This window comes from Dama dama, chromosome 21, assembly GCF_033118175.1.
Source record: "Dama dama isolate Ldn47 chromosome 21, ASM3311817v1, whole genome shotgun sequence".
Taxonomy (NCBI): domain Eukaryota; kingdom Metazoa; phylum Chordata; class Mammalia; order Artiodactyla; family Cervidae; genus Dama; species Dama dama.
The window spans coordinates 1,955,716-1,977,623 of NC_083701.1; the positions used below are offsets into that span (position 1 = coordinate 1,955,716).

Consider the following 21,908-nt stretch of genomic DNA (forward strand, 5'->3'; position numbering starts at 1 on the left):
CATACAGGCGGGCAGACCGACAGACAGATAACTGGGAACAAAGAAGCTAGCAGACTTGGGCCCAAAGGATTGGACTGAGTACAGGGCCAGGCTCGGGCTGTAGCCACACGTGCCCAGTCCTAGGACCCAACCTTGGCCTGCAGCCAGAGAGGCCCTGACCATCCCCTACCGCCTGCACCTCATGACAGTCTTCTCTAGGCCTGGGGCTTCTGGGCGAGCCCCTTGCACATACCCTCCACCAACTCTGATCCTGCCTTGGGGGGTGCAAGGTGTAGCTGGGCTGAGGGAGCCCAGGGCACCCACATGTGGCAGCTGCTGCCTGGGGTGACCTGGGCTCTTGACGCTGAGGGGTGGTGGGTCCCAGCGGCTCCTTGACGTGGGCAGGACCCGCTTGGCCTCTGCTGGCCGGTGGCTCGTCTGCCGAGGGGCCTGTGCCTGAGCCCCGCCTCCTGCCCACTGTGCGGGCAGATCTCAGACATCCAGGTGAGCGGGCAGTCAGAGGACATGACGGCCAAGGAGAAGCTGCTGCTGTGGTCCCAGCGCATGGTGGAGGGCTACCAGGGCCTACGCTGTGACAACTTCACCTCCAGCTGGCGCGACGGCCGCCTCTTCAATGCTATCATCCACCGGCACAAGTAGGCTGCCGGGCGGGGCGGGGCCATGCGTGTGGTGGGCGTGGGCGCCCGAGTCCCTCGGCCGGGCGACTGCAGACATGCTGGGGCAAAGGGGACGGCGAGAAGGTGTGTGCTGTGCACGGGGAGCCGCTTCCCCAGGAGATGGGCTCTGCTGCCAGCTGCCTCCCCGGGAGGCCCAACCTGGCCCACACCCTTCCCGCCGCCTCCTGGCCCTTCCTGGTTTCGTTGAGGCCAGAGGACCTCGGGGCTGCTGGTTTTCACAGCCACGAGCACTGGTCCCACACTGATGCCCCAGAAGAGGCCTGAGTGGGGTCAGTCCTTGGGGGAACCTCAGCCCCCACCCAGGACCCAGGGCCTGGTGGACAGGGTAGCTGCAGGGAGCCCAGACAAGCACCCCACCCTGGGCCCCTGCGCCCCGCAGGTCCCAGGAGCTCCTGGGGGCGGGCCCTGCACGTGGGGGCGGGGCCTGCACATGGGTGCCATGTGAGGGGTTGCTTCTCAGGGTGACCGTGGGCTGGGGGCTCTGTGTCCCAGGGATCTGCAAAGGGTCTCTCTGTGTGCTGACCTTCCCAGGGGGCCTTGCTGCTCCCGTGTCCCTGCCTGCCTGCCCCACCTGCTCCTTTGCCCCCAGGCCCATGCTCATCGACATGAACAAGGTGTATCGTCAGACCAACCTGGAGAACCTGGACCAGGCTTTCTCTGTAGCAGAGCGGGACCTGGGGGTTACACGTCTCCTGGACCCTGAGGGTATGTGCCACTGCCCCCTCCTCCCTCCCTGCTCCCCCCGCCAGCGCCCCTCTGACACCCCTCCCTTGCAGACGTGGACGTCCCTCAGCCCGACGAGAAGTCCATCATCACCTATGTCTCGTCCCTGTACGACGCCATGCCCCGTGTGCCAGACGTGCAGGACGGGGTGAAGGCTAATGTGAGTTCCAGCCGGCAGGGCGGGGTGGGCAGGGGGCAAGTGGGCCCCGGCGGCCCCTCATGCCTGTTCCCCCTCCCCCCCCCCAGGAGCTGCAGCTGCGCTGGCAGGAGTACCGGGAGCTGGTGCTGCTGCTGCTGCAGTGGATCCGGGCACACACAGCTGCCTTCGAGGAACGCCGCTTCCCCTCCAGCTTCGAGGAGATCGAGGTGGGTTTCCCTGCTCTGCGGGGTCCTGTGTCCACTGTGGGCGCCCAGGTTTCACTACTGACACCTCCCTGTCCCCAGATCCTGTGGTGCCAGTTCTTGAAGTTTAAGGAGACAGAGCTTCCAGCCAAGGAGGCAGACAAGAACCGGTCCAAGGGCATCTACCAGTCCTTGGAGGTGAGGGGGACCTGGAGTTGAGGGAAGCCGCCCAAGAGCCTGGGGCCCAGGGGCCCATCCAGCAGGCTTGGCCTGCCTCCTCACTAAGCTGGGGCCAGGGCTGTTTCAGGGCAGGTGGGCCCGGGGCCTGGGTGCCTGCTGGCCTCGGCCTGAGCTTGGCCCTGCCCACAGGGAGCGGTTCAAGCAGGCCAGCTCAAGGTGCCCCCTGGCTACCACCCGCTGGATGTGGAGAAGGAGTGGGGCAAGCTGCACGTGGCCATCCTGGAGCGGGAGAAGCAGCTCCGCAGCGAGTTTGAGAGGTGGGCGGGCAGGCAGGCGGGAGGGCGGGTGGGGCCCTGCAAGGAAGCCACCCGAGGGTGAGTCACTGCCTGGGGAGGAAACCCCCACCACCGGGCTGGGAAGCCCACACTGGGGCCAGCTCAGCTGTGGGCCACAGCCCGGCAGGGAGGCCCGGAGCAGGAGGGAGCTGTGCTCTGAGGCGGGAAGCCTGGCAGGCCGTCGCCACTCATGAGGGGGGGCCGTGCTTGCTCTCGACCGCAGACTGGAGCGTCTTCAGCGCATTGTGAGCAAGCTGCAGATGGAGGCCGGGCTGTGCGAGGAGCAGCTGAACCAGGCCGACGCCCTGCTGCAGTCGGTGAGGGCTGGTCCTGGGCAGGGAGGCTGCACAGAGGGAGGAGCCCCAAGCCTGCCACGCCCTGCAGCCGCTGCTCCTGCCTCCTGGCGTGGGGCCACCTCTGACCGCTAGATTGGGCAGAGCCGGCTCCTGGGCACCAGGCCTGCCCTGAGCCGCCTGCTGGCTGGATGTGGCAGAAGGGGACCCAGACCGTGGGGCCTGGGCTGGGGCTCTCTCAGGGAGGACTTTGCTGGGGTGGGTGATGGGCGACAAGGCTGAGAAGCACTTGGCTTTGGGACCCAGTGGAGGCCTTTGCACTTGACCCTGGTCCCCACAGAGAACTGGGCCTGGGGGGTTGATCAGAAGCCTTAGAGACACGTAAGGTGCTGGCTAGGGAGGAAAGGGAAAGGACGGGCTGGGCCCAGAGGCGGGGGCACAGGGTGGCCAGGCTCTGAGTGAGGGTGATTGCCTTGTAGGACGTCCGGCTGCTGGCCGCAGGCAAGGCACCGCAGCGGGCGGGCGAGGTGGAACGAGACCTGGACAAGGCTGACGGCATGATCCGGCTGCTGTTCAACGACGTGCAGGCTCTCAAGGATGGGCGGCATCCGCAGGGCGAGCAGATGTACCGCAGGTGGGACACGCCCCTCCAGTGCCTGCGGCAGGCAGCCCTGTTCCACGACCCCCCTGACCCCTGCCCTGCCCACAGGGTGTACCGCCTGCACGAGCGTCTGGTGGCCATCCGCACCGAGTACAACCTGCGTCTGCGGGGCACACCACGGCACCCCGAGCTTGAGGACTCAACCTTGCGCTACCTGCAGGATCTGCTGGCCTGGGTGGAGGAGAACCAGCGCCGGGTGGATGGTGCTGAGTGGGGCGTGGACCTGCCCAGCGTGGAGGCACAGCTGGGCAGCCACCGCGGCCTGCACCAGTCCGTTGAGGAGTTCCGGGCCAAGATTGAGCGGGCCCGCACCGACGAGGTGAGCGGGCAGCAGGTGTGAGGGTGGTGGACGGCGGGGTTGGGCAGGTCCTGGCTGCCGCAGGCCTCACCCTGCTGGTCTCCCTCAGGGCCAGCTGTCCCCCGCCACCCGAGGTGCCTACCGGGACTGCCTGGGTCGGCTGGACCTGCAGTATGCCAAGCTGCTGGTGAGTGGGGGCCAGGCGGGAAGTGGGTGCGGGGAGGGGGGTCCCAGGAGGAGGCAACAGCTGACACAGCCCCCGCCTGCCTGCCTGCCCGCAGAACTCCTCCAAGGCCCGCCTCCGGTCCCTGGAGAGCTTGCATGGCTTCGTGGCGGCCGCCACCAAGGAGCTCATGTGGCTGAGCGAGAAGGAGGAGGAGGAGGTGGGCTTCGACTGGAGTGAGCGCAACAGCAACATGGCCGCCAAGAAGGAGGCCTACTCGGTGAGGCGGGGCCCCTCAGTGGGTGGCCGGGCCCCACGGTGGGGCGGGGCCCCTCAGTGGGTGGTGGGAGTCCTCGGTGAGGCGGGGCCCCTCAGTGGGTGGTGGGTGGCCGGGCCCCTCAGTGAGGCGGAGCCCCTTGGTGGGTGGTGGGGGTCCTCAGTGGGTGGCTGGGCCCCTCGGTGGGTGGCCGGGCCAGCCCAGGCCCAGGGGCACTTGGTGGGAGCCGGGGTCCCTAGTGCTGCCTTGGCACTGCCCCTGAGGCCTCTGCCCTTGTCAGGCCCTGATGCGTGAGCTGGAGCTGAAAGAAAAGAAAATCAAAGAGATCCAGAGCACTGGGGACCGCCTGCTCCGGGAAGACCACCCTGCCCGGCCCACAGTGGAGGTGAGAGGGGCCTGCAGGGACCCCCTGCAGGCGCCACTGGCGGGAGGGGCAGGGCTGGGGACCCACCTGGTCACCCCTGGTGGGGGCGGGGCTGGAGGGCCCCTGGTTGGGGCGGGGGGCTGGGGCACCCCGGGCCACAAGGCGGGCAGGGCCTGACGGGCCGCATGCCGTGTGGCAGTCCTTCCAGGCAGCCCTGCAGACCCAGTGGAGCTGGATGCTGCAGCTGTGCTGTTGCATCGAGGCGCACCTGAAGGAGAACACCGCCTATTTCCAGGTGAGGCTTGGGCTCCCCCCATGCCCAGCCCACTGCAGTGGCCTCGAGGTGTCCCTCTGCTGGGCTGCAGGTGTGCACTGGGTCCGTACACTGTCTGTCTCACTGACCTCAGTCAGCACTGTTCCCAGGCATTGGCCTGGTCCCTCGCCCTACACTGGGGCAGCCGGGGCCGGGGACTCTGACCCTTTGCTGCCGCCCCAGTTCTTCTCAGATGTGCGGGAGGCCGAGGAGCAGCTGCGGAAGCTGCAGGAGACGCTGAACAGGAAGTACACCTGTGACCGCTCCATCACCGTCACGCGGCTGGAGGACCTGCTGCAGGACGCCCAGGTGAGCCGCTCGGCCGGCCCAGGGCTGTGCAGCGGGTGAGGGGCAGACGCGGCTGCCCGGTGGCGCAGCCGGCGGGGCTGGAGGGCAGCTACAGCCGTGGGTGGTCCAGGGCTGGGGACGGCACGGGGGGAGGCAGGCCTGCTGTCCGGGCTGATGTCCGGGGAAGGTCCCTCTGGAGGCAGAGGGTGGCGACTGGAGGGACCAGCAGGGGTCGGAAGAGGTCAGACTGTGGGAGGTCAGCATAGCGGGATGGGTATGAGTGGATGACAGCTTAGAGGCAGGGGCCTGGCACGAGAGTAGGTGGCTGCCCAGAGCCAGTACGAGAGCCGACCCTTGGGGCCGCGGGAGCGAGGAGGGGCCTGAGTCAGCCGCTGGGCTGTCAGTCCTGCGCTGTAGGATGCCCACCGGCATCCCGAGCCGGACAGTCTGGGGCAGGTGGGGCTGAGGTGGACACAGGTGGCCGAGCATGGTGCTCAGGCCGGGCGAGACGGAGGAGGGGGGCCGGGGGCCCTGCTGGCCAGGACAGGCGCAGGCAGCTTCCACATGGACTCTGACCTGCGGCCTAGGGTGGTCCTTGGTCCCTCGGAGGGGCTGAACCGGAGGAGGTGTGCACCCTTCCACAAGGACCAGGGAGGGCAGAGGGGAGAGAGAGAGGATGGCATGGCACCCTCCCCGAACGACGGAGCTGTGGTGCGGGTGGGGAGGGGCACTTGGTCCTGCCCAGGGAGGAGGGTGTCAGTGGAAGCCCAGGGGCCTGTCCTGGCGAGTGCCCAGCCCCGCCACATTCCAGGGACCGTGGGAAGGAACTCCTGGTCTCAGGGCACTGTGGGGCAGCAGGGGGCACGTATGCATTTCCTGGGGCAGGCACGGGGGTCCTCATAGAGGGTCTCGGAGCCCCCTAACTGCCCCCGTCCCCGCAGGATGAGAAGGACCAGCTGAACGAGTACAGGGGGCACCTCTCAGGCCTGGCCAAGCGGGCCAAGGCCATTGTGCAGCTCACGCCCCGCAACCCCACCCAGCCCACACGGGGCCGCGTTCCGCTGCTGGCCGTTTGCGATTACAAGCAGGTGGAGGTGAGGACCTGGCTGGGCGGGCTGGGCCGTGGAGGGGGCTGGACGTGGCCACACGGTGACGTCTCTGGCTGCCGCAGGTGACCGTGCACAAGGGTGATGAGTGCCAGATGCTGGGCCCTGCACAGCCGTTCCACTGGAAGGTGCTCAGCGGCTCCGGCAGTGAGGCTGCCGTGCCCTCCGTGTGCTTCCTCGTGCCCCCACCGAACCAGGAGGCCCTGGAGGCCGTGGCCAGGTGTGTGGTCCTGGGCGGGGCAGCCGGCTAGGTGGTAGGGCATGTGCCTGGACACCTCTGACTGTGCCCTGCCCGCCAGGCTGGAGGCCCAGCACCAGGCCTTGGTCACATTGTGGCATCAGCTGCACACAGACATGAAGAGCCTTCTGGCATGGCAGAGCCTCAGCCGTGACGTGCAGCTCATCCGCTCCTGGTCCCTGGTCACGGTACGGCAGCCCTGCCGGGTGCTCAAGGCTGGTGGGGTGTGGGGCCTCTCCACGGCTATGCTCACCCCCTGGTCTCTGGTCATGGTACAGTGGCCCCGCTGAGCACTCCAGGCTGGTGGGGTGTGGGTCTCCCCGCGGCCACACTCACCCCTGCCTGCCCACCTGCCCGCCTGCCCGCAGTTCCGCACGCTGAAGCCCGAGGAGCAGCGCCAGGCCCTCCGCAACCTGGAGCTGCACTACCAGGCCTTTCTGCGGGACAGTCAGGACGCTGGCGGCTTTGGGCCTGAGGACCGGCTGCAGGCCGAGCGCGAGTATGGCTCCTGCAGCCGCCACTACCAGCAGCTGCTGCAGAGCCTGGAGCAGGGTAGGTGTGGGCAGTCAGGGGGTGGGGGTGGGGGACTCGTGGGGGGCCATCCATGGCCGGGCAGCGTGCGAGCAGGACCTATTCCCCAGGTGAGCAGGAGGAGTCGCGCTGTCAGCGCTGCATCTCGGAACTCAAAGACATCCGGCTGCAGCTGGAGGCTTGCGAGACGCGCACGGTGCACCGCCTGCGGCTGCCACTGGACAAGGAGCCCGCGCGGGAGTGTGCCCAGCGCATCGCCGAGCAGCAGGCAGGCCCCGGCCCCTCCCCGCCACCGCACCGTACCCCGTACCCCGCCCCCCGCCCCTGGCTCCCAAGGGTGCTGCCTGTCGGGCTCGCAGGCTCAGCTTGCCCCCTGCTCTGTCTCCTCAGAAAGCACAGGCAGAGGTGGAGGGGCTGGGCAAGGGGGTCGCCCGGCTCTCTGCTGAGGCCGAGAAGGTCCTGGCCCTGCCCGAGCCGTCCCCTGCGGCCCCCACTCTGCGCTCAGAGCTGGAGCTGACCCTGGGCAAGTTGGAGCAGGTCCGCAGCCTGTCCGCCATTTACCTGGAGAAGTGAGTGTGCCGATCAGCGGCCGGGGTGGAGACCAAGGGGGTCTTGAGCAGAGCGGGAGGGTGCGGACAGGCTGATGGGCTGGGCGATGAGGAGAGTCCACTGAGGGATAGCAGGCGTGGACCTGGCTGGGGTGGCGCGGAGTGGCCGAGGGATTCTGTGTGGCTGGCTTCCTGAGGACGGGCTGAGGGGTGAGAGCAGTTGTGGGAGGACTGGCACCCCTGCCCACAGGACACCAGGAGGTTGGGGGGGGGTCACCAAGATGTGGAAGGCGAGTGTGCAGAGGCATGGGGAGCCCAACAGGGTGAAGAGTGCTAGAAGGGGGCGTGTCCATCGAGGGTCAGAACTTGGCTTGGGGGACACTGGCAACCTCAGGGGAGGAGCTTCTTGGTGGAAGGTGGGGTCTGGTGGGCTGTGGGTGACACAGCAGAGACCCAGGGTGCTGAGAGGGCCCCCTCCCCGTCCCGTGCCCTGGGGAATGTGTCCTCCCCAGGACCCCTTCCTCCTCCCTGCCCTCACTTCCAGACATGGGCACCTTTTCCCACGCTGTCCATTTCAGCATACACGTTCATGTGGCTCGTAGATTGTTTTCAGAAGCTTCGTGGGAACTCCACACGCTCAGTCCCCCATGAGCCTCCCTCCAGGGCATGGCCTTGGCCCTCAGTCTCTTACCCAGCCTGTCTTCATGTGGCCCTGCCCTCCCCCAGGCTCAAGACCATCAGCCTGGTGATCCGCAGCACGCAGGAGGCCGAGGATGCACTCAGGGCCCACGAGGAGCAGCTCAAGGAGGCCCAGGCTGTGCCCGCTGCCCTCCCAGAGCTTGAGGCCACCAAAGCTGCAATGAAGGTACTGCCACCAGCCCGCACCCCACCGCCAGGGCCTGATGGCGTCAGGGGTGGCAGCTGGGGCCTCAGGCTGAAACGGCTGCTCTGCTCTGGCCCAACAGAAGCTGCGGGCCCAGGCAGAGGCACAGCAGCCTGTGTTCGATGCCCTGCGGGACGAGCTGCGGGGGGCGCAAGAGGTGGGCGAGAGGCTGCAGCAGCGGCACGGCGAGCGGGACGTGGAGGTGGAGCGCTGGCGCGAGCGGGTCACGCAGCTGCTGGAGCGCTGGCAGGCCGTGCTGGCCCAGACGGACGTGCGGCAGCGTGAGCTCGAGCAGCTGGGCCGCCAGCTGCGCTACTACCGGGAGAGCGCGGACCCGCTGGGTGCCTGGCTGCAGGACGCCAGGCGGCGGCAGGAGCGGATCCAGGCCGTGCCGCTGGCCGATAGCCAGGCCGTGCGCGAGCAGCTGCGGCAGGAGAAGGTGCGCCCGGGCCGGGCGGGCGGGGGGGCAGGCGTGGTGTGCCCCATGATCGCTGACCACTCTGACGCCCCAGGCCCTGCTGGAAGAGATTGAACGCCATGCGGAGAAGGTGGAGGAGTGCCAGAGGTTCGCGAAGCAGTACATCAACGCCATCAAGGTGAGGCTTTGCGGCCTCGGGCCCCAGGGGAGACGTGCAATGGGCCGCGGCCTCTGGGGGCCCCCCAGCTGAGGCCATGCTGGGCAAAGCATGCAGGCAGGTTCAGGGGCGGGGTGGGGCGGGCAGAGCTGGCAGCCATTGGTGTGTCTCTACAGGACTATGAGCTTCAGCTGGTCACATACAAGGCACAGCTGGAGCCGGTGGCCTCCCCGGCCAAAAAGCCCAAGGTCCAGTCGGGGTCCGAGAGTGTCATCCAGGAGGTGAGGCTGAGAGGCTGTGGGGCTGGTGGGTGGGCGGAGCCAAAGCCACGCAGGGCCTGGTGGGCTCTGGGCAGGGGCAGGGCTGACTGTGGGCACGCCTCTCCCCCCAGTATGTGGACCTGCGGACCCGCTACAGTGAGTTGAGCACGCTCACCAGCCAGTACATCAGGTTCATCAGTGAGACCCTGCGGCGCATGGAGGAAGAGGAGGTAGGACTGCCAGGGTGGGGAGGCCATCCCGTCATGCCCCCACCCGCCCCATGTGGCCCCTGGATGCATCCAAGGGCACCTGGCACAGTGCTGCCCACCCCCTGCGCCTGGGCTGCTGGCGCCCCCGCAGCACTGCCCACCGCACGCGGCCTGGCGCTGCACGGCTGTCTCCCCAGTGGCTGGCGTGTGCCCCCGGGCCTCCCCCTGGCTCTGTGTGTCCCTTCTTGGGGTTCTGCATTGGCCTTTTCACTTGGCCGCCTGCTCTGCAAGGACTTGGGCTTGTTCGGTCGTGGGGGCTGGGAGGGGCGCCACAGCAAGGCAGGGCACTGGCCTGTCCGTCTCCTCCCGCTCCCTGGGTGAGCCCTCTGTCTGGCCTACCTGCAGCCTCTTCCCTGAGCTGAACCGCAGAATGTCAGGTCCACATGATGCCCACACTGGCCACCTGCCCTGCCAGGTTGGGGGGCCAGAGCAGACCTCAGGCATCAGCAGTGCTCAGACAGGGCTGTGCGGTGGTCATGGTTCCTGGACCCTGCAAACCTCCTGCTTTGCTCTCTCTCTCTGTCTGTCTGTCTCCGTCGCCTGTCTGCGGGAAGAGGGGAGGACGCCTGGGTCTCCTTCCCCGGGCTGGTGAGCACTGTGGGGCCAGGCTGCGCTCGCTGCCCCGAGTGCCCCGGGGGGGGGGGGGGTGCACGTGATTCCCCTCAGCCAGGTCATGACCTGTGTCCTCCCCCGAGCCCTGCACCACACTGAGCTGTAGTGGCACCGAATTGCGTCCCAGGAGCAGCTGCGGTGTGCTCACCGCCGTCTCTGGTTCTCTTCTTCTCTCTGCCGTGGCCGCAGAGGCTGGCCGAGCAGCAGCGGGCGGAGGAGCGAGAGCGGCTGGCTGAGGTGGAGGCTGCGCTGGAGAAGCAGCGGCAGCTGGCTGAGGCCCACGCCCAGGCGAAGGCTCAGGCGGAGCGTGAGGCCCAGGAGCTGCAGCGGCGCATGCAGGAGGAGGTGGCACGCCGGGAGGAGGTGGCGGTGGATGCACAGCAGCAGAAGCGCAGCATCCAGGAGGAGCTGCAGCAGCTGCGGCAGAGCTCGGAGGCGGAGATCCAGGCGAAGGCCCGGCAGGTGGAGGCGGCCGAGCGCAGCCGGCTGCGCATTGAGGAGGAGATCCGAGTGGTGCGCCTGCAGCTGGAGACCACGGAGCGCCAGCGTGGTGGGGCGGAGGGCGAGCTGCAAGCCCTGCGGGCGCGGGCGGAGGAGGCTGAGGCACAGAAGAGACAGGCCCAGGAGGAAGCAGAGCGCCTACGGCGGCAAGTGCAAGACGAAACCCAGCGCAAGCGGCAGGCCGAGGCTGAGCTGGCCCTGCGTGTGAAAGCCGAAGCCGAGGCAGCGCGGGAAAAGCAGCGGGCACTGCAGGCGCTAGAGGAGCTACGGCTGCAGGCTGAGGAGGCGGAGCGGCGCCTGCGGCAGGCAGAGGCAGAGCGGGCGCGACAGGTGCAGGTGGCGCTGGAGACAGCTCAGCGCAGTGCCCAGGCTGAGCTGCAGAGCAAGCACGCCTCGTTTGCTGAGAAGACAGCGCAGCTGGAACGCACCCTCGAGGAAGAGCACGTGACCGTGGTGCAGCTGCGTGAAGAGGCCACGCGTCGGGAGCAGCAGCAGGCGGAGGCTGAGCGCGCCCGTGAAGAGGCCGAGCGCGAGTTGGAGCGCTGGCAGCTTAAGGCCAACGAGGCGCTGCGGCTGCGGCTGCAGGCGGAGGAGGTGGCACAGCAGAAGAGCCTGGCGCAGGCCGAGGCGGAGAAGCAGAAGGAGGCGGCGGAGCGGGAGGCACGGCGCCGCGGCAAGGCGGAGGAGCAGGCGGTGCGGCAGCGTGAGCTGGCGGAGCAGGAGCTGGAGAAGCAGCGGCAGCTGGCGGAGGGCACTGCGCAGCAGCGCTTGGCAGCCGAGCAGGAGCTGATCCGGCTGCGCGCCGAGACGGAGCAGGGCGAGCAGCAGCGGCAGCTGCTGGAGGAGGAGCTGGCGCGGCTGCAGAGTGAGGCGGCCGCGGCCACGCAGAAGCGCCAGGAGCTGGAGGCCGAGCTGGCCAAGGTGCGGGCTGAGATGGAGGTGCTGCTGGCTAGCAAGGCGCGGGCTGAAGAAGAGTCGCGCTCCAGCAGTGAGAAGTCCAAGCAAAGGCTGGAAGCTGAGGCTGGGCGCTTCCGTGAGCTGGCGGAGGAGGCCGCCCGCTTGCGCGCGCTGGCAGAAGAGGCCAAGCGGCAGCGGCAGCTGGCGGAAGAGGATGCAGCGCGGCAGCGGGCGGAGGCCGAGCGGGTGCTGGCCGAGAAGCTGGCCGCCATCAGCGAGGCCACGCGGCTCAAGACGGAGGCGGAGATCGCGCTCAAGGAGAAGGAAGCCGAGAACGAGCGCCTGCGGCGGCTGGCGGAAGACGAAGCCTTCCAGCGGCGGAAGCTGGAGGAACAGGCAGCCCAGCACAAGGCCGACATCGAGGAGCGGCTGGCGCAGCTGCGCAAGGCATCCGAGAGCGAGCTGGAGCGGCAGAAGGGGCTGGTGGAGGACACGCTGCGGCAGCGGCGGCAGGTGGAGGAGGAGATCCTGGCCCTCAAGGCGAGTTTCGAGAAGGCGGCCGCCGGCAAGGCGGAGCTGGAGTTGGAACTGGGGCGCATCCGCGGCAACGCAGAGGACACACTGCGCAGCAAGGAGCAGGCGGAGCAGGAGGCGGCTCGGCAGCGGCAGCTGGCCGCGGAGGAGGAGCGGCGGCGCCGGGAGGCCGAGGAGCGCGTGCAGAAGAGTCTGGCGGCTGAGGAGGAGGCTGCGCGGCAGCGGAAGGCCGCACTGGAGGAGGTAGAGCGGCTCAAGGCCAAGGTGGAGGAGGCGCGGCGCCTGCGCGAGCGGGCAGAGCACGAGTCTGCGCGGCAGCTGCAGCTGGCACAGGAGGCTGCCCAGAAGCGGCTGCAGGCGGAGGAGAAGGCGCATGCCTTTGCAGTGCAGCAGAAGGAACAGGAGCTGCAGCAGACCCTCCAGCAGGAGCAGAGCGTGCTGGAGAGGCTCCGCGGTGAGGCCGAGGCTGCCCGGCGTGCGGCGGAGGAGGCGGAGGAGGCGCGCGAGCGGGCCGAGCGTGAGGCAGCGCAGTCCCGGCAGCGCGTGGAGGAAGCGGAGCGGCTGAAGCAGGCAGCGGAGGAGCAGGCGCAGGCCCAGGCGCAGGCGCAGGCCGCCGCTGAGAAGCTGCGCAAGGAAGCCGAGCAGGAGGCGGCGCGGCGGGCGCAGGCGGAGCAGGCGGCCCTGCGGCAGAAGCAGGCGGCCGACGCGGAGATGGAGAAGCACAAGAAGTTCGCGGAGCAGACGCTGCGGCAGAAGGCGCAGGTGGAGCAGGAGCTGACGGCACTGCGGCTGCAGCTGGAGGAGACAGACCACCAGAAGAGCATCCTGGACCAGGAGCTGCAGCGGCTGAAGGCGGAGGTGACGGAGGCCGCGCGCCAGCGCAGCCAGGTGGAGGAGGAGCTGTTCTCCGTGCGCGTCCAGATGGAGGAGCTCGGCAAGCTCAAGGCGCGCATCGAGGCGGAGAACCGCGCCCTTATCCTGCGCGACAAGGACAACACGCAGCGCCTCCTGCAGGAGGAGGCCGAGAAGATGAAGCAGGTGGCGGAGGAGGCCGCGCGGCTGAGCGTGGCGGCTCAGGAGGCGGCTCGGCTGCGGCAGCTGGCGGAGGAGGACCTGGCTCAGCAGCGGGCCCTGGCGGAGAAGATGCTCAAGGAGAAGATGCAGGCAGTACAGGAGGCCACGCGGCTCAAGGCTGAGGCAGAGCTGCTGCAGCAGCAGAAGGAGCTGGCCCAGGAGCAGGCCCGCCGGCTGCAGGAGGACAAGGAGCAGATGGCTCAGCAGCTGGCGCAGGAGACGCAAGGCTTCCAGCGGACCCTGGAGACTGAGCGGCAACGGCAGCTGGAGATGAGCGCGGAGGCCGAGAGGCTCAGGCTGCGCGTGGCCGAGATGAGCCGGGCCCAGGCTCGCGCGGAGGAGGACGCCCAGCGCTTCCGGAAGCAGGCGGAGGAGATTGGCGCAAAGCTGCACCGCACAGAGCTTGCCACTCAGGAGAAGGTGACGCTGGTGCAGACGCTGGAGACCCAGCGGCAGCAGAGCGACCGGGATGCCGATCGCCTGAGGGAGGCCATTGCAGAGCTGGAGCGCGAGAAGGACAAGCTCAAAAAGGAGGCTGAGCTGTTGCAGCTCAAGTCTGAGGAGGTATCTCGCAGTGGAGGGCAGGGACCTGGGGTGGGGTCTGCTCTGGGGAGGGTGCGCCCGGCCAGGTGTCCCTGACCGCTCCCTACCCTCTTGACAGATGCAGACGGTACAGCAGGAGCAACTGCTGCAGGAGACACAGGCCTTGCAGCAGAGCTTCCTCTCTGAGAAGGACAGCCTGCTGCAGCGGGAACGCTTCATCGAGGAAGAGAAGGCCAAGCTGGAGCGGCTCTTCCAGGACGAGGTGGCCAAGGCGCAGAAGCTGCGAGAGGAGCAGCAGCGACAGCAGCAGCAGATGCAGCAGGAGAAGGAGCAGCTGCTGGCCAGCATGGAGGAGGCGCGGCGGCGGCAGCGCGAGGCTGAGGAGGGTGTGCGGCGCAAGCAGGAGCAGCTGCAGCTCCTGGAGCAGCGGCGGCAGCAGCAGGAGCAGCTACTGGCAGAGGAGAATCGCCGGCTGCGTGAGCGGCTGGAGCACCTGGAGGAGGAGCATCGGGCCGCACTGGCCCACTCCGAGGAGATTTCCGCCGCTCAGGCGGCGGCCACCAGAGCCCTGCCCAATGGCCAGGACGTGGCCGACGGCCCCGCCGCGGAGCCAGAACATGCCTTCGAGGGCCTGCGACAGAAGGTGCCAGCCCTGCAGCTGCAGGAGGCGGGCATCCTGAGCACAGAGGAGCTGCAGGGGCTGGCGCAGGGCCGCACCACGGTGGTCGAGCTCACACAGCGGGAGGATGTGCGCCGCTACCTGCAGGGCCACAGCAGCATCGCCGGGCTGCTACTGAAGCCTGGCAACGAGAAGCTGACCATCTACGCAGCCTTGAGGAGGCAGCTGCTGAGCCCGGGCACCGCTCTCATCCTGCTTGAGGCCCAGGCGGCCTCAGGCTTCCTCCTGGACCCAGTGCGGAACAGGCGGCTGACTGTCACCGAAGCCGTGAAGGAGGGCGTCGTGGGCCCCGAGCTGCACCACAAGCTGCTGTCGGCTGAGCGTGCCGTCACCGGCTACAAGGACCCGTACACCGGGCAGCAGATCTCCCTCTTCCAGGCCATGAAGAAGGACCTCATCGTGCGCGAGCACGGCATCCGCCTGCTGGAGGCCCAGATCGCCACGGGCGGCGTCATCGACCCCGTGCACAGCCACCGCGTGCCCGTGGACGTGGCCTACCAGCGTGGTTACTTCGACGAGGAAATGAACCGCGTCCTGCAGGACCCCAGCGATGACACCAAGGGCTTCTTCGACCCCAACACGCACGAGAACCTCACGTACATGCAGCTGCTAGAACGCTGTGTGGAGGATCCCGAGACAGGCCTGCGGCTGCTGCCACTCACTGATCAGGCTGCCAAGGGTGGTGAGCTGGTCTACACTGACTCGGAGGCCCGGGACGTGTTTGAGAAGGCCACTGTGTCAGCGCCATTTGGCAAGTTCCAGGGCAAAACAGTGACCATCTGGGAGCTCATCAACTCCGAGTACTTCACGGCCGAGCAGCGGCGGGACCTCCTGCGGCAGTTCCGCACGGGCAAGGTCACCGTGGAGAAGATCATCAAGATCGTCATCACCGTCATCGAGGAGCACGAGCAGAAGGGCCAGCTCTGCTTCCAGGGCCTGCGCGCCCTGGTCCCTGCTGCCGAGCTGCTTGAGAGCGGGGTCATCGACTGGGACCTCTTCCGCCAGCTGCAGCTGGGTGAGCGCTCCGTGCAGGAGGTGGCTGAGGTGGAAGGTGTACGGCGGGCCCTTCGGGGCTCAGGCGTCATTGCAGGTGTGTGGCTGGAGGAGTCGAGGCAGAAACTAAGCATTTACGAGGCTCTGAAGAAAGAACTGCTGCAGCCGGAGGCAGCCGTGGCCCTGCTCGAGGCCCAGGCTGGCACCGGGCACATCATCGACCCTGCCACCAGCACACGGCTGACTGTGGACGAGGCGGTACGCGCCGGCCTGGTAGGTCCTGAGCTGCACGAGAAGATGTTGTCGGCTGAGAAGGCTGTGACCGGCTACAAGGACCCCTACTCGGGGCAGAGCGTGTCCCTGTTCCAGGCCCTGAAGAAGGGCCTCATTCCCAGGGAGCAGGGCCTGCGTCTACTGGATGCCCAGCTGTCCACGGGGGGCACCGTGGACCCCAGCAAGAGCCACCGTGTGCCCCTGGATGTCGCCTGTGCCCGTGGCTACCTGGATAAGGAAACCAGCACCGCTCTCTCAGCACCCACAGATGACGCCAAGACTTACTATGACCCCCGTACTTGGGAGCCGGCCACCTACAGCCAGCTCCAGCAACAGTGCCGCCCCGACCCGCTGACAGGACTGAGTCTGCTGCCGCTCTCGGAGGAGGCAGCCCGGGCCCGGCAGCAGGAGCTCTACTCCGAGGTCCAGGCCCGTGAGGCCTTCCAGAAGGCCACTGTCGAGGTCCCTGTGGGCAGCTTCCAGGGCCGGGCAGTGACCATCTGGGAGCTCATCAACTCTGAGTACTTCACAGCTGAACAGAGACAGGAACTGCTGAGGCAGTTCCGCACGGGCAAGGTCACTGTGGAGAAGATCATCAAGATTGTCATCACCATCGTGGAGGAGGTGGAGACCACACGGCGGGAGAGGCTCTCCTTTAGCGGTCTCCGTGCCCCAGTGCCGGCCAGCGAGCTCCTGGCTGCCGGCATCCTCAGCAGCTCCCAGTTTGAGCAGCTCAAGGACGGCAAGACATCAGTCAAGGACCTGTCAGAGCTGGACTCTGTGCGGACCCTTCTCCAGGGCAGCGGCTGCCTGGCTGGTATCTACCTGGAGGAGTCCAAGGAGAAGGTGACCATCTACGAGGCCATGCGACGGGGTCTGCTCAGGCCCAGCACTGCCATCCTCCTGCTTGAGGCGCAGGCGGCCACGGGCTTCCTGGTGGACCCTGTGAGGAATCAGCGCCTGTATGTCCACGAGGCCGTGAAGGCCGGTGTCGTGGGCCCCGAGCTGCATGAGAAGCTGCTGTCGGCCGAGAAGGCCGTGACCGGCTACAAGGACCCCTACTCGGGCAGCACCATCTCCCTCTTCCAGGCCATGAAGAAGGGCCTGGTTGTCAGAGAGCACGGCATCCGCCTGTTGGAGGCCCAGATCGCAACGGGTGGCATCATCGACCCCGTGCACAGCCACCGCGTGCCCGTGGACGTGGCCTACCAGCGTGGCTACTTCGACGAGGAGATGAACCGCGTCCTACAAGACCCCAGCGACGACACCAAGGGCTTCTTCGACCCCAACACGCACGAGAACCTCACGTACAGGCAGCTGATGGAGCGCTGTGTGGAGGACCCCGAGACGGGCCTGCGGCTGCTGCCACTGAAAGGGCCAGAGAAGGCGGAGGTGGTGGAGACCACGCGGGTGTACACCGAGGAGGAGACGCGGAGGGCCTTCGAGGAGACACAGATCGACATCCCCGGGGGTGGCAGCCATGGGGGCTCCACCATGTCCCTGTGGGAGGTGATGCAGTCCGACCTGATCCCCGAGGAGCAGCGGGCCCAGCTGATGGCCGACTTCCAGGCCGGCCGTGTGACCAAGGAACGCATGATCATCATCATCATTGAGATCATTGAGAAGACCGAGATTGTGCGCCAGCAGAACCTAGCGTCCTATGACTACGTGCGCCGCCGCCTCACGGCCGAGGACCTGTACGAGGCCCGGGTCATCTCCCGTGAGTCCTACAGCCTGCTCCGGGAGGGCACCAGGAGCCTCCGCGAGGTGCTGGAGGCCGAGTCTGCCTGGCGCTACCTCTACGGCACGGGCTGTGTAGCCGGCGTCTACCTGCCCGGCTCCAGGCAGACCCTCACCATCTACCAGGCCCTCAAGAAGGGGCTGCTGAGTGCCGAGGTGGCCCGCCTGCTGCTGGAGGCACAGGCGGCCACGGGCTTCCTGCTGGACCCGGTGAAGGGCGAGCGGCTGACTGTGGATGAAGCCGTGCGGAAGGGCCTGGTGGGCCCTGAGCTGCATGACCGGCTGCTGTCAGCCGAGCGGGCTGTGACCGGCTACCGCGACCCCTACACAGAGCAGACCATCTCGCTCTTCCAGGCCATGAAGAAGGACCTGATCCCCGCTGAGGAGGCCCTGAGGCTGCTGGATGCTCAGCTGGCCACGGGAGGCATCGTGGACCCACGCCTGGGCTTCCACCTCCCACTGGAGGTGGCCTACCAGCGTGGTTACCTCAACAAGGACACGCACGACCAGCTATCAGAGCCCAGTGAGGTGCGTAGCTACGTGGACCCCTCCACGGACGAGCACCTCAGCTACACACAGCTGCTCCGGCGCTGCCGCCGCGATGAAGCCAGCGGCCTGCTCCTCCTGCCACTCTCAGATGCCCGCAAGCTGACCTTCCGTGGTCTGCGCAAGCAGATCACAGTGGAGGAACTCGTGCGCTCTCACGTCATGGACGAGGTCACGGCGCAGCGGCTGCAGGAGGGCCTGACCTCCATTGAGGAGGTCTCCAAGAATCTGCAGAAGTTCCTCGAGGGGACCAGCAGCATTGCGGGCGTCCTCGTCGATGCCACCAAGGAGCGGCTGTCGGTGTACCAGGCCATGAAGAAGGGCATCATCCGGCCCGGCACGGCTTTCGAGCTCCTGGAGGCGCAGGCAGCCACCGGCTACGTCATCGACCCCATCAAGGGGCTCAAGCTGACCGTGGAGGAGGCCGTGCGCATGGGCATTGTGGGCCCCGAGTTCAAGGACAAGCTGCTGTCGGCCGAGCGTGCCGTCACCGGCTACAAGGACCCCTACTCTGGGAAGCTCATCTCCCTCTTCCAGGCCATGAAGAAGGGCCTCATCCTCAAGGACCACGGCATTCGCCTGCTGGAGGCCCAGATCGCCACAGGCGGCATCATCGACCCCGAGGAGAGCCACCGCCTCCCCGTGGACGTGGCCTACCAGCGTGGCCTCTTCGACGAGGAGATGAACGAGATCCTCACCGACCCCTCGGATGACACCAAGGGCTTCTTCGACCCCAACACAGAGGAGAACCTCACATACCTGCAGCTGATGGAGCGCTGTGTCACCGACCCCCAGACGGGGCTGCGGCTCCTGCCGCTGAAGGAGAAGAAGAGGGAGCGGAAGACGTCCTCCAAGTCCTCAGTGCGCAAGCGGCGCGTGGTCATCGTGGACCCTGAGACGGGCAAGGAGATGTCTGTGTACGAGGCCTACCGCAAGGGCCTCATCGACCACCAGACCTATCTGGAGTTGTCGGAGCAGGAGTGTGAGTGGGAGGAGATCACCATCTCGTCCTCAGACGGCGTGGTCAAATCCATGATCATCGACCGCCGCTCGGGCCGCCAATATGACATTGATGAGGCCATCGCCAAGAGTCTCATCGACCGCTCGGCGCTGGACCAGTACCGCGCTGGCACACTGTCCATCACCGAGTTTGCTGACATGCTCTCAGGCAACGCCGGTGGCTTCCGCTCCCGCTCATCCTCTGTGGGGTCGTCGTCCTCCTACCCCATCAGCCCGGCCGTCTCCAGGACCCAGCTGGCCTCCTGGTCTGACCCCACGGAGGAGACAGGCCCTGTGGCTGGCATCCTGGACACCGAGACCCTGGAGAAGGTGTCCATCACGGAGGCCATGCACCGCAACCTGGTGGACAACATCACGGGCCAGCGGCTGCTGGAGGCGCAGGCCTGCACTGGGGGCATCATCGACCCCAACACTGGCGAACGCTTCCCTGTCACCGACGCTGTCAACAAGGGCCTAGTGGACAAGATCATGGTGGACCGCATCAACCTGGCCCAGAAGGCCTTCTGCGGCTTTGAGGACCCGCGCACCAAGACCAAGATGTCGGCCGCCCAGGCCCTGAAGAAGGGCTGGCTCTACTACGAGGCGGGGCAGCGCTTCCTGGAGGTGCAGTACCTGACGGGTGGCCTGATCGAGCCCGACATGCCGGGCCGCGTGCCCCTGGATGAGGCCCTGCAGCGCGGCACGGTGGATGCCCGCACTGCCCAGAAGCTGCGCGACGTCAGCGCGTACTCCAAGTACCTCACCTGCCCCAAGACCAAGCTCAAGATCTCCTACAAGGACGCGCTGGACCGCAGCATGGTGGAGGAGGGCACGGGGCTGCGGCTGCTGGAGGCCGCCGCCCAGTCCAGCAAGGGCTACTACAGCCCCTACAGCGTCAGCGGCTCCGGCTCCACTGCAGGCTCGCGCTCCGGCTCGCGCACGGGCTCCCGGGCTGGCTCTCGTCGCGGCAGCTTCGACGCCACGGGCTCAGGCTTCTCCATGACCTTCTCCTCCTCGTCCTACTCCTCCTCAGGCTACGGCCGCCGCTATGCCTCGGGGCCCACTTCCTCCCTGGGGGGCCCCGAGTCCGCGGCAGCCTGACCCCTCCCGCTCCCCGCCTCCCGCTCTGCATGTGGCCTCCCGCCCAGGCGCTGGGGTCTCTCTCTAACGTTGAAAGGTGTCTTCCTCCCAAGCGGTGCCTAAAGTTTAACCAAAAAGACTAGACTAACGTATTAATATATACCTGTTGTCCAGACAGCCTGTCTTCCGGGGATGGGGCCAGTCCAGCCCCACTGACCACCCCATCCCCCGGGTCTCCCTGCTCCTCTTTACCTGCCACTCACCACAGCCAGGTGCCTTGGAGGGTCCAGAGGTGGGCCCCCCAACTCAGCCCTCCCATCTCCCCAGGGGGTTCCGTCTGGGTGAGCTTCCCCCAGTCCTGTAGACCAGCCCCACCCAACCCCCAGCCCGACCTGCCTGGGCAGCGGATGTAGCCCCCAGCAGCAGGGCCGTTGGGACCAGCGCCTCTATGTCTCCAGGACTGACCCTCTCGCTCTGCGCGGGCAGCAGTGAGTCCTGGTCACCCTCCTCTCCTCGGCTGCTCAGGAAGGCCCTTCCCCACGGGAGGGTGAGGTCCCCGAGCAGACCCAGCCGGCCCAGCCAGGCCCCCCAGACCCCAGGCCTCTGGCTTCAGCCTTCCAGCCTCAGCTCCCTAGTAAGTGCCTTCTGTGTCCCCCTTTGCACCCCAGGCCCCAAGGACCCAGACCTGGGGTGGGAGACAGACCCTCCTGGGGAAAGGCTCGCCACTGCCCAGCTCTCAGGCGTGCCAGCCAGGTACGGCGGGGCCCCCGTAGGCTTCTGCCCACTGTGGGCCAAGCGCCCCCCGAGGCCTGTGGGGCAACCCTTCCCCGGGTGCTGCCTGCCTGCCTCTCCCAGGGAGCCTCAGCCCCCAAGTGGGCCTGGGATGCGGCCCGGGCGATCCGTGCCAACCAGGCCGCCGGCCAGTGCCTCCCGCTCCTGCTCCATCGCCCGGGCCCTGGCGGCTCCACCCCTGCCTCCACCCTCTGACTGAGCTTTGCATGTTCCACTAACCCAGGGAGGTGGCGGGTGGAGGCACCCAGCTTCGGCTGCCTCCGAGGGCAGAACACTAACCTGACCACGGCGGGCCTGCCGCGCTCGCCCCAATAAAAGCAATTCCAACCTCCCCGTGGTCCTGTGTCCCTTCTTGTCCAGAGCTTAGGTGGCGTGTCGGCTAAGGGTGCTGCAGCCCCAGGCTCTGAGCTTGGTGAAGATGCTGGCTGGAGGCCACACTCTCAGAGAGTGCCCCGGGCTAAGGGGCCCGGAGCACAGAGGAGGTGGAGGCCCGGCCAGCTGGGGTCTGCCTGCCCAGCACCCAGGCTGGATCTGTGACGGGAACTTACACCTGAGGTGACGTCCCTTGGTTGGTCACTGACTGTGCCCCCCGGGTACATGGTCCAATTTGGCCAAGGGTAGCCATCCAGAGAAGAGGGCGGTCGTGAGCACAGGTGGTGGTCAGTGGGCAGAGCGTCAGCATCTCTGCTGCAGCCTCCCCTCCACGCCCCTGCTCATCACGTTCAGTTGATTCCAACTTCTCCAGGATTCGTTCTGGGAGAACTTTAAAGAGGAGGGTGAGTGGGTCAGCCACAGCCCCGATGAGCTGTCTCCCTGCTCCGCCCGGGGAGGGCCAGGCCTTCATCCCCGGGGGTGAGTCCTGGTCCCCTGGTCCCACACCCTTGGGCTCTCCTCTCTTGCCCACTTGCAGTTAGAACTGAGCCTGCCCAGGGCAGCAGCCCTTCTTCTGCATGGTAGTCAGGGGCCTCCTGCCTGGGGCGGTGCCGCTGTGCCGGGTGGCCTCTGAGGCCGTGAGTTGAGGGAGCCCGCACCCTGCCCCGGACAGCCATGTCTTCCCTCGCCAACCGGGACCACGAGGGTCTCACTGACAGGCTGCAGGGACAAGCAGCACACGCCCCAGCGGGTCCTGGGCCTGTGGGGGGTGGGCCTTCTCAGCCTCCCCTCTTGGGGTCCTTGGCTCGAGGTCCCACCCACATGCCATCCCACGGGGGTCAGCCGCGCCAGGCCAGCAGCTTCCAGAGGGCCTGGCATCCTGTGGCCCTGGATCCATGCAGCCCCCCTTGATGGAAGGGGCTCTGAGGTTCGAGGGGATGTTTCCAGG

At 67.4% G+C, this 21,908-nt stretch overlaps 1 protein-coding gene across 8 annotated transcripts in view; it reads left to right on the top strand.

The window, feature by feature from the left end:
• Positions 1-20,918, top strand: part of PLEC (plectin) — a 53,037-nt gene extending 32,119 nt beyond the window's left edge. For all 8 annotated transcript variants that reach the window (XM_061122996.1, XM_061123000.1, XM_061123001.1 and 5 more), the window contains exons 6-32: positions 469-635; positions 1,267-1,382; positions 1,454-1,560; positions 1,647-1,766; positions 1,845-1,940; positions 2,112-2,239; positions 2,481-2,574; positions 3,030-3,184; positions 3,260-3,530; positions 3,619-3,696; positions 3,791-3,952; positions 4,230-4,334; positions 4,513-4,608; positions 4,810-4,935; positions 5,856-6,008; positions 6,086-6,240; positions 6,320-6,446; positions 6,627-6,810; positions 6,900-7,057; positions 7,180-7,358; positions 8,064-8,202; positions 8,303-8,659; positions 8,733-8,816; positions 8,972-9,076; positions 9,187-9,285; positions 10,126-13,506; positions 13,604-20,918. In XM_061122996.1, the coding sequence (XP_060978979.1) occupies positions 469-635; positions 1,267-1,382; positions 1,454-1,560; positions 1,647-1,766; positions 1,845-1,940; positions 2,112-2,239; positions 2,481-2,574; positions 3,030-3,184; positions 3,260-3,530; positions 3,619-3,696; positions 3,791-3,952; positions 4,230-4,334; positions 4,513-4,608; positions 4,810-4,935; positions 5,856-6,008; positions 6,086-6,240; positions 6,320-6,446; positions 6,627-6,810; positions 6,900-7,057; positions 7,180-7,358; positions 8,064-8,202; positions 8,303-8,659; positions 8,733-8,816; positions 8,972-9,076; positions 9,187-9,285; positions 10,126-13,506; positions 13,604-19,816 (13,155 nt within the window). In that variant the 3' untranslated portion in view covers positions 19,817-20,918. The remainder of the gene's footprint in view (positions 1-468; positions 636-1,266; positions 1,383-1,453; positions 1,561-1,646; positions 1,767-1,844; positions 1,941-2,111; positions 2,240-2,480; positions 2,575-3,029; positions 3,185-3,259; positions 3,531-3,618; positions 3,697-3,790; positions 3,953-4,229; positions 4,335-4,512; positions 4,609-4,809; positions 4,936-5,855; positions 6,009-6,085; positions 6,241-6,319; positions 6,447-6,626; positions 6,811-6,899; positions 7,058-7,179; positions 7,359-8,063; positions 8,203-8,302; positions 8,660-8,732; positions 8,817-8,971; positions 9,077-9,186; positions 9,286-10,125; positions 13,507-13,603) is intronic.
• Positions 20,919-21,908: the final 990 nt, after the last annotated feature.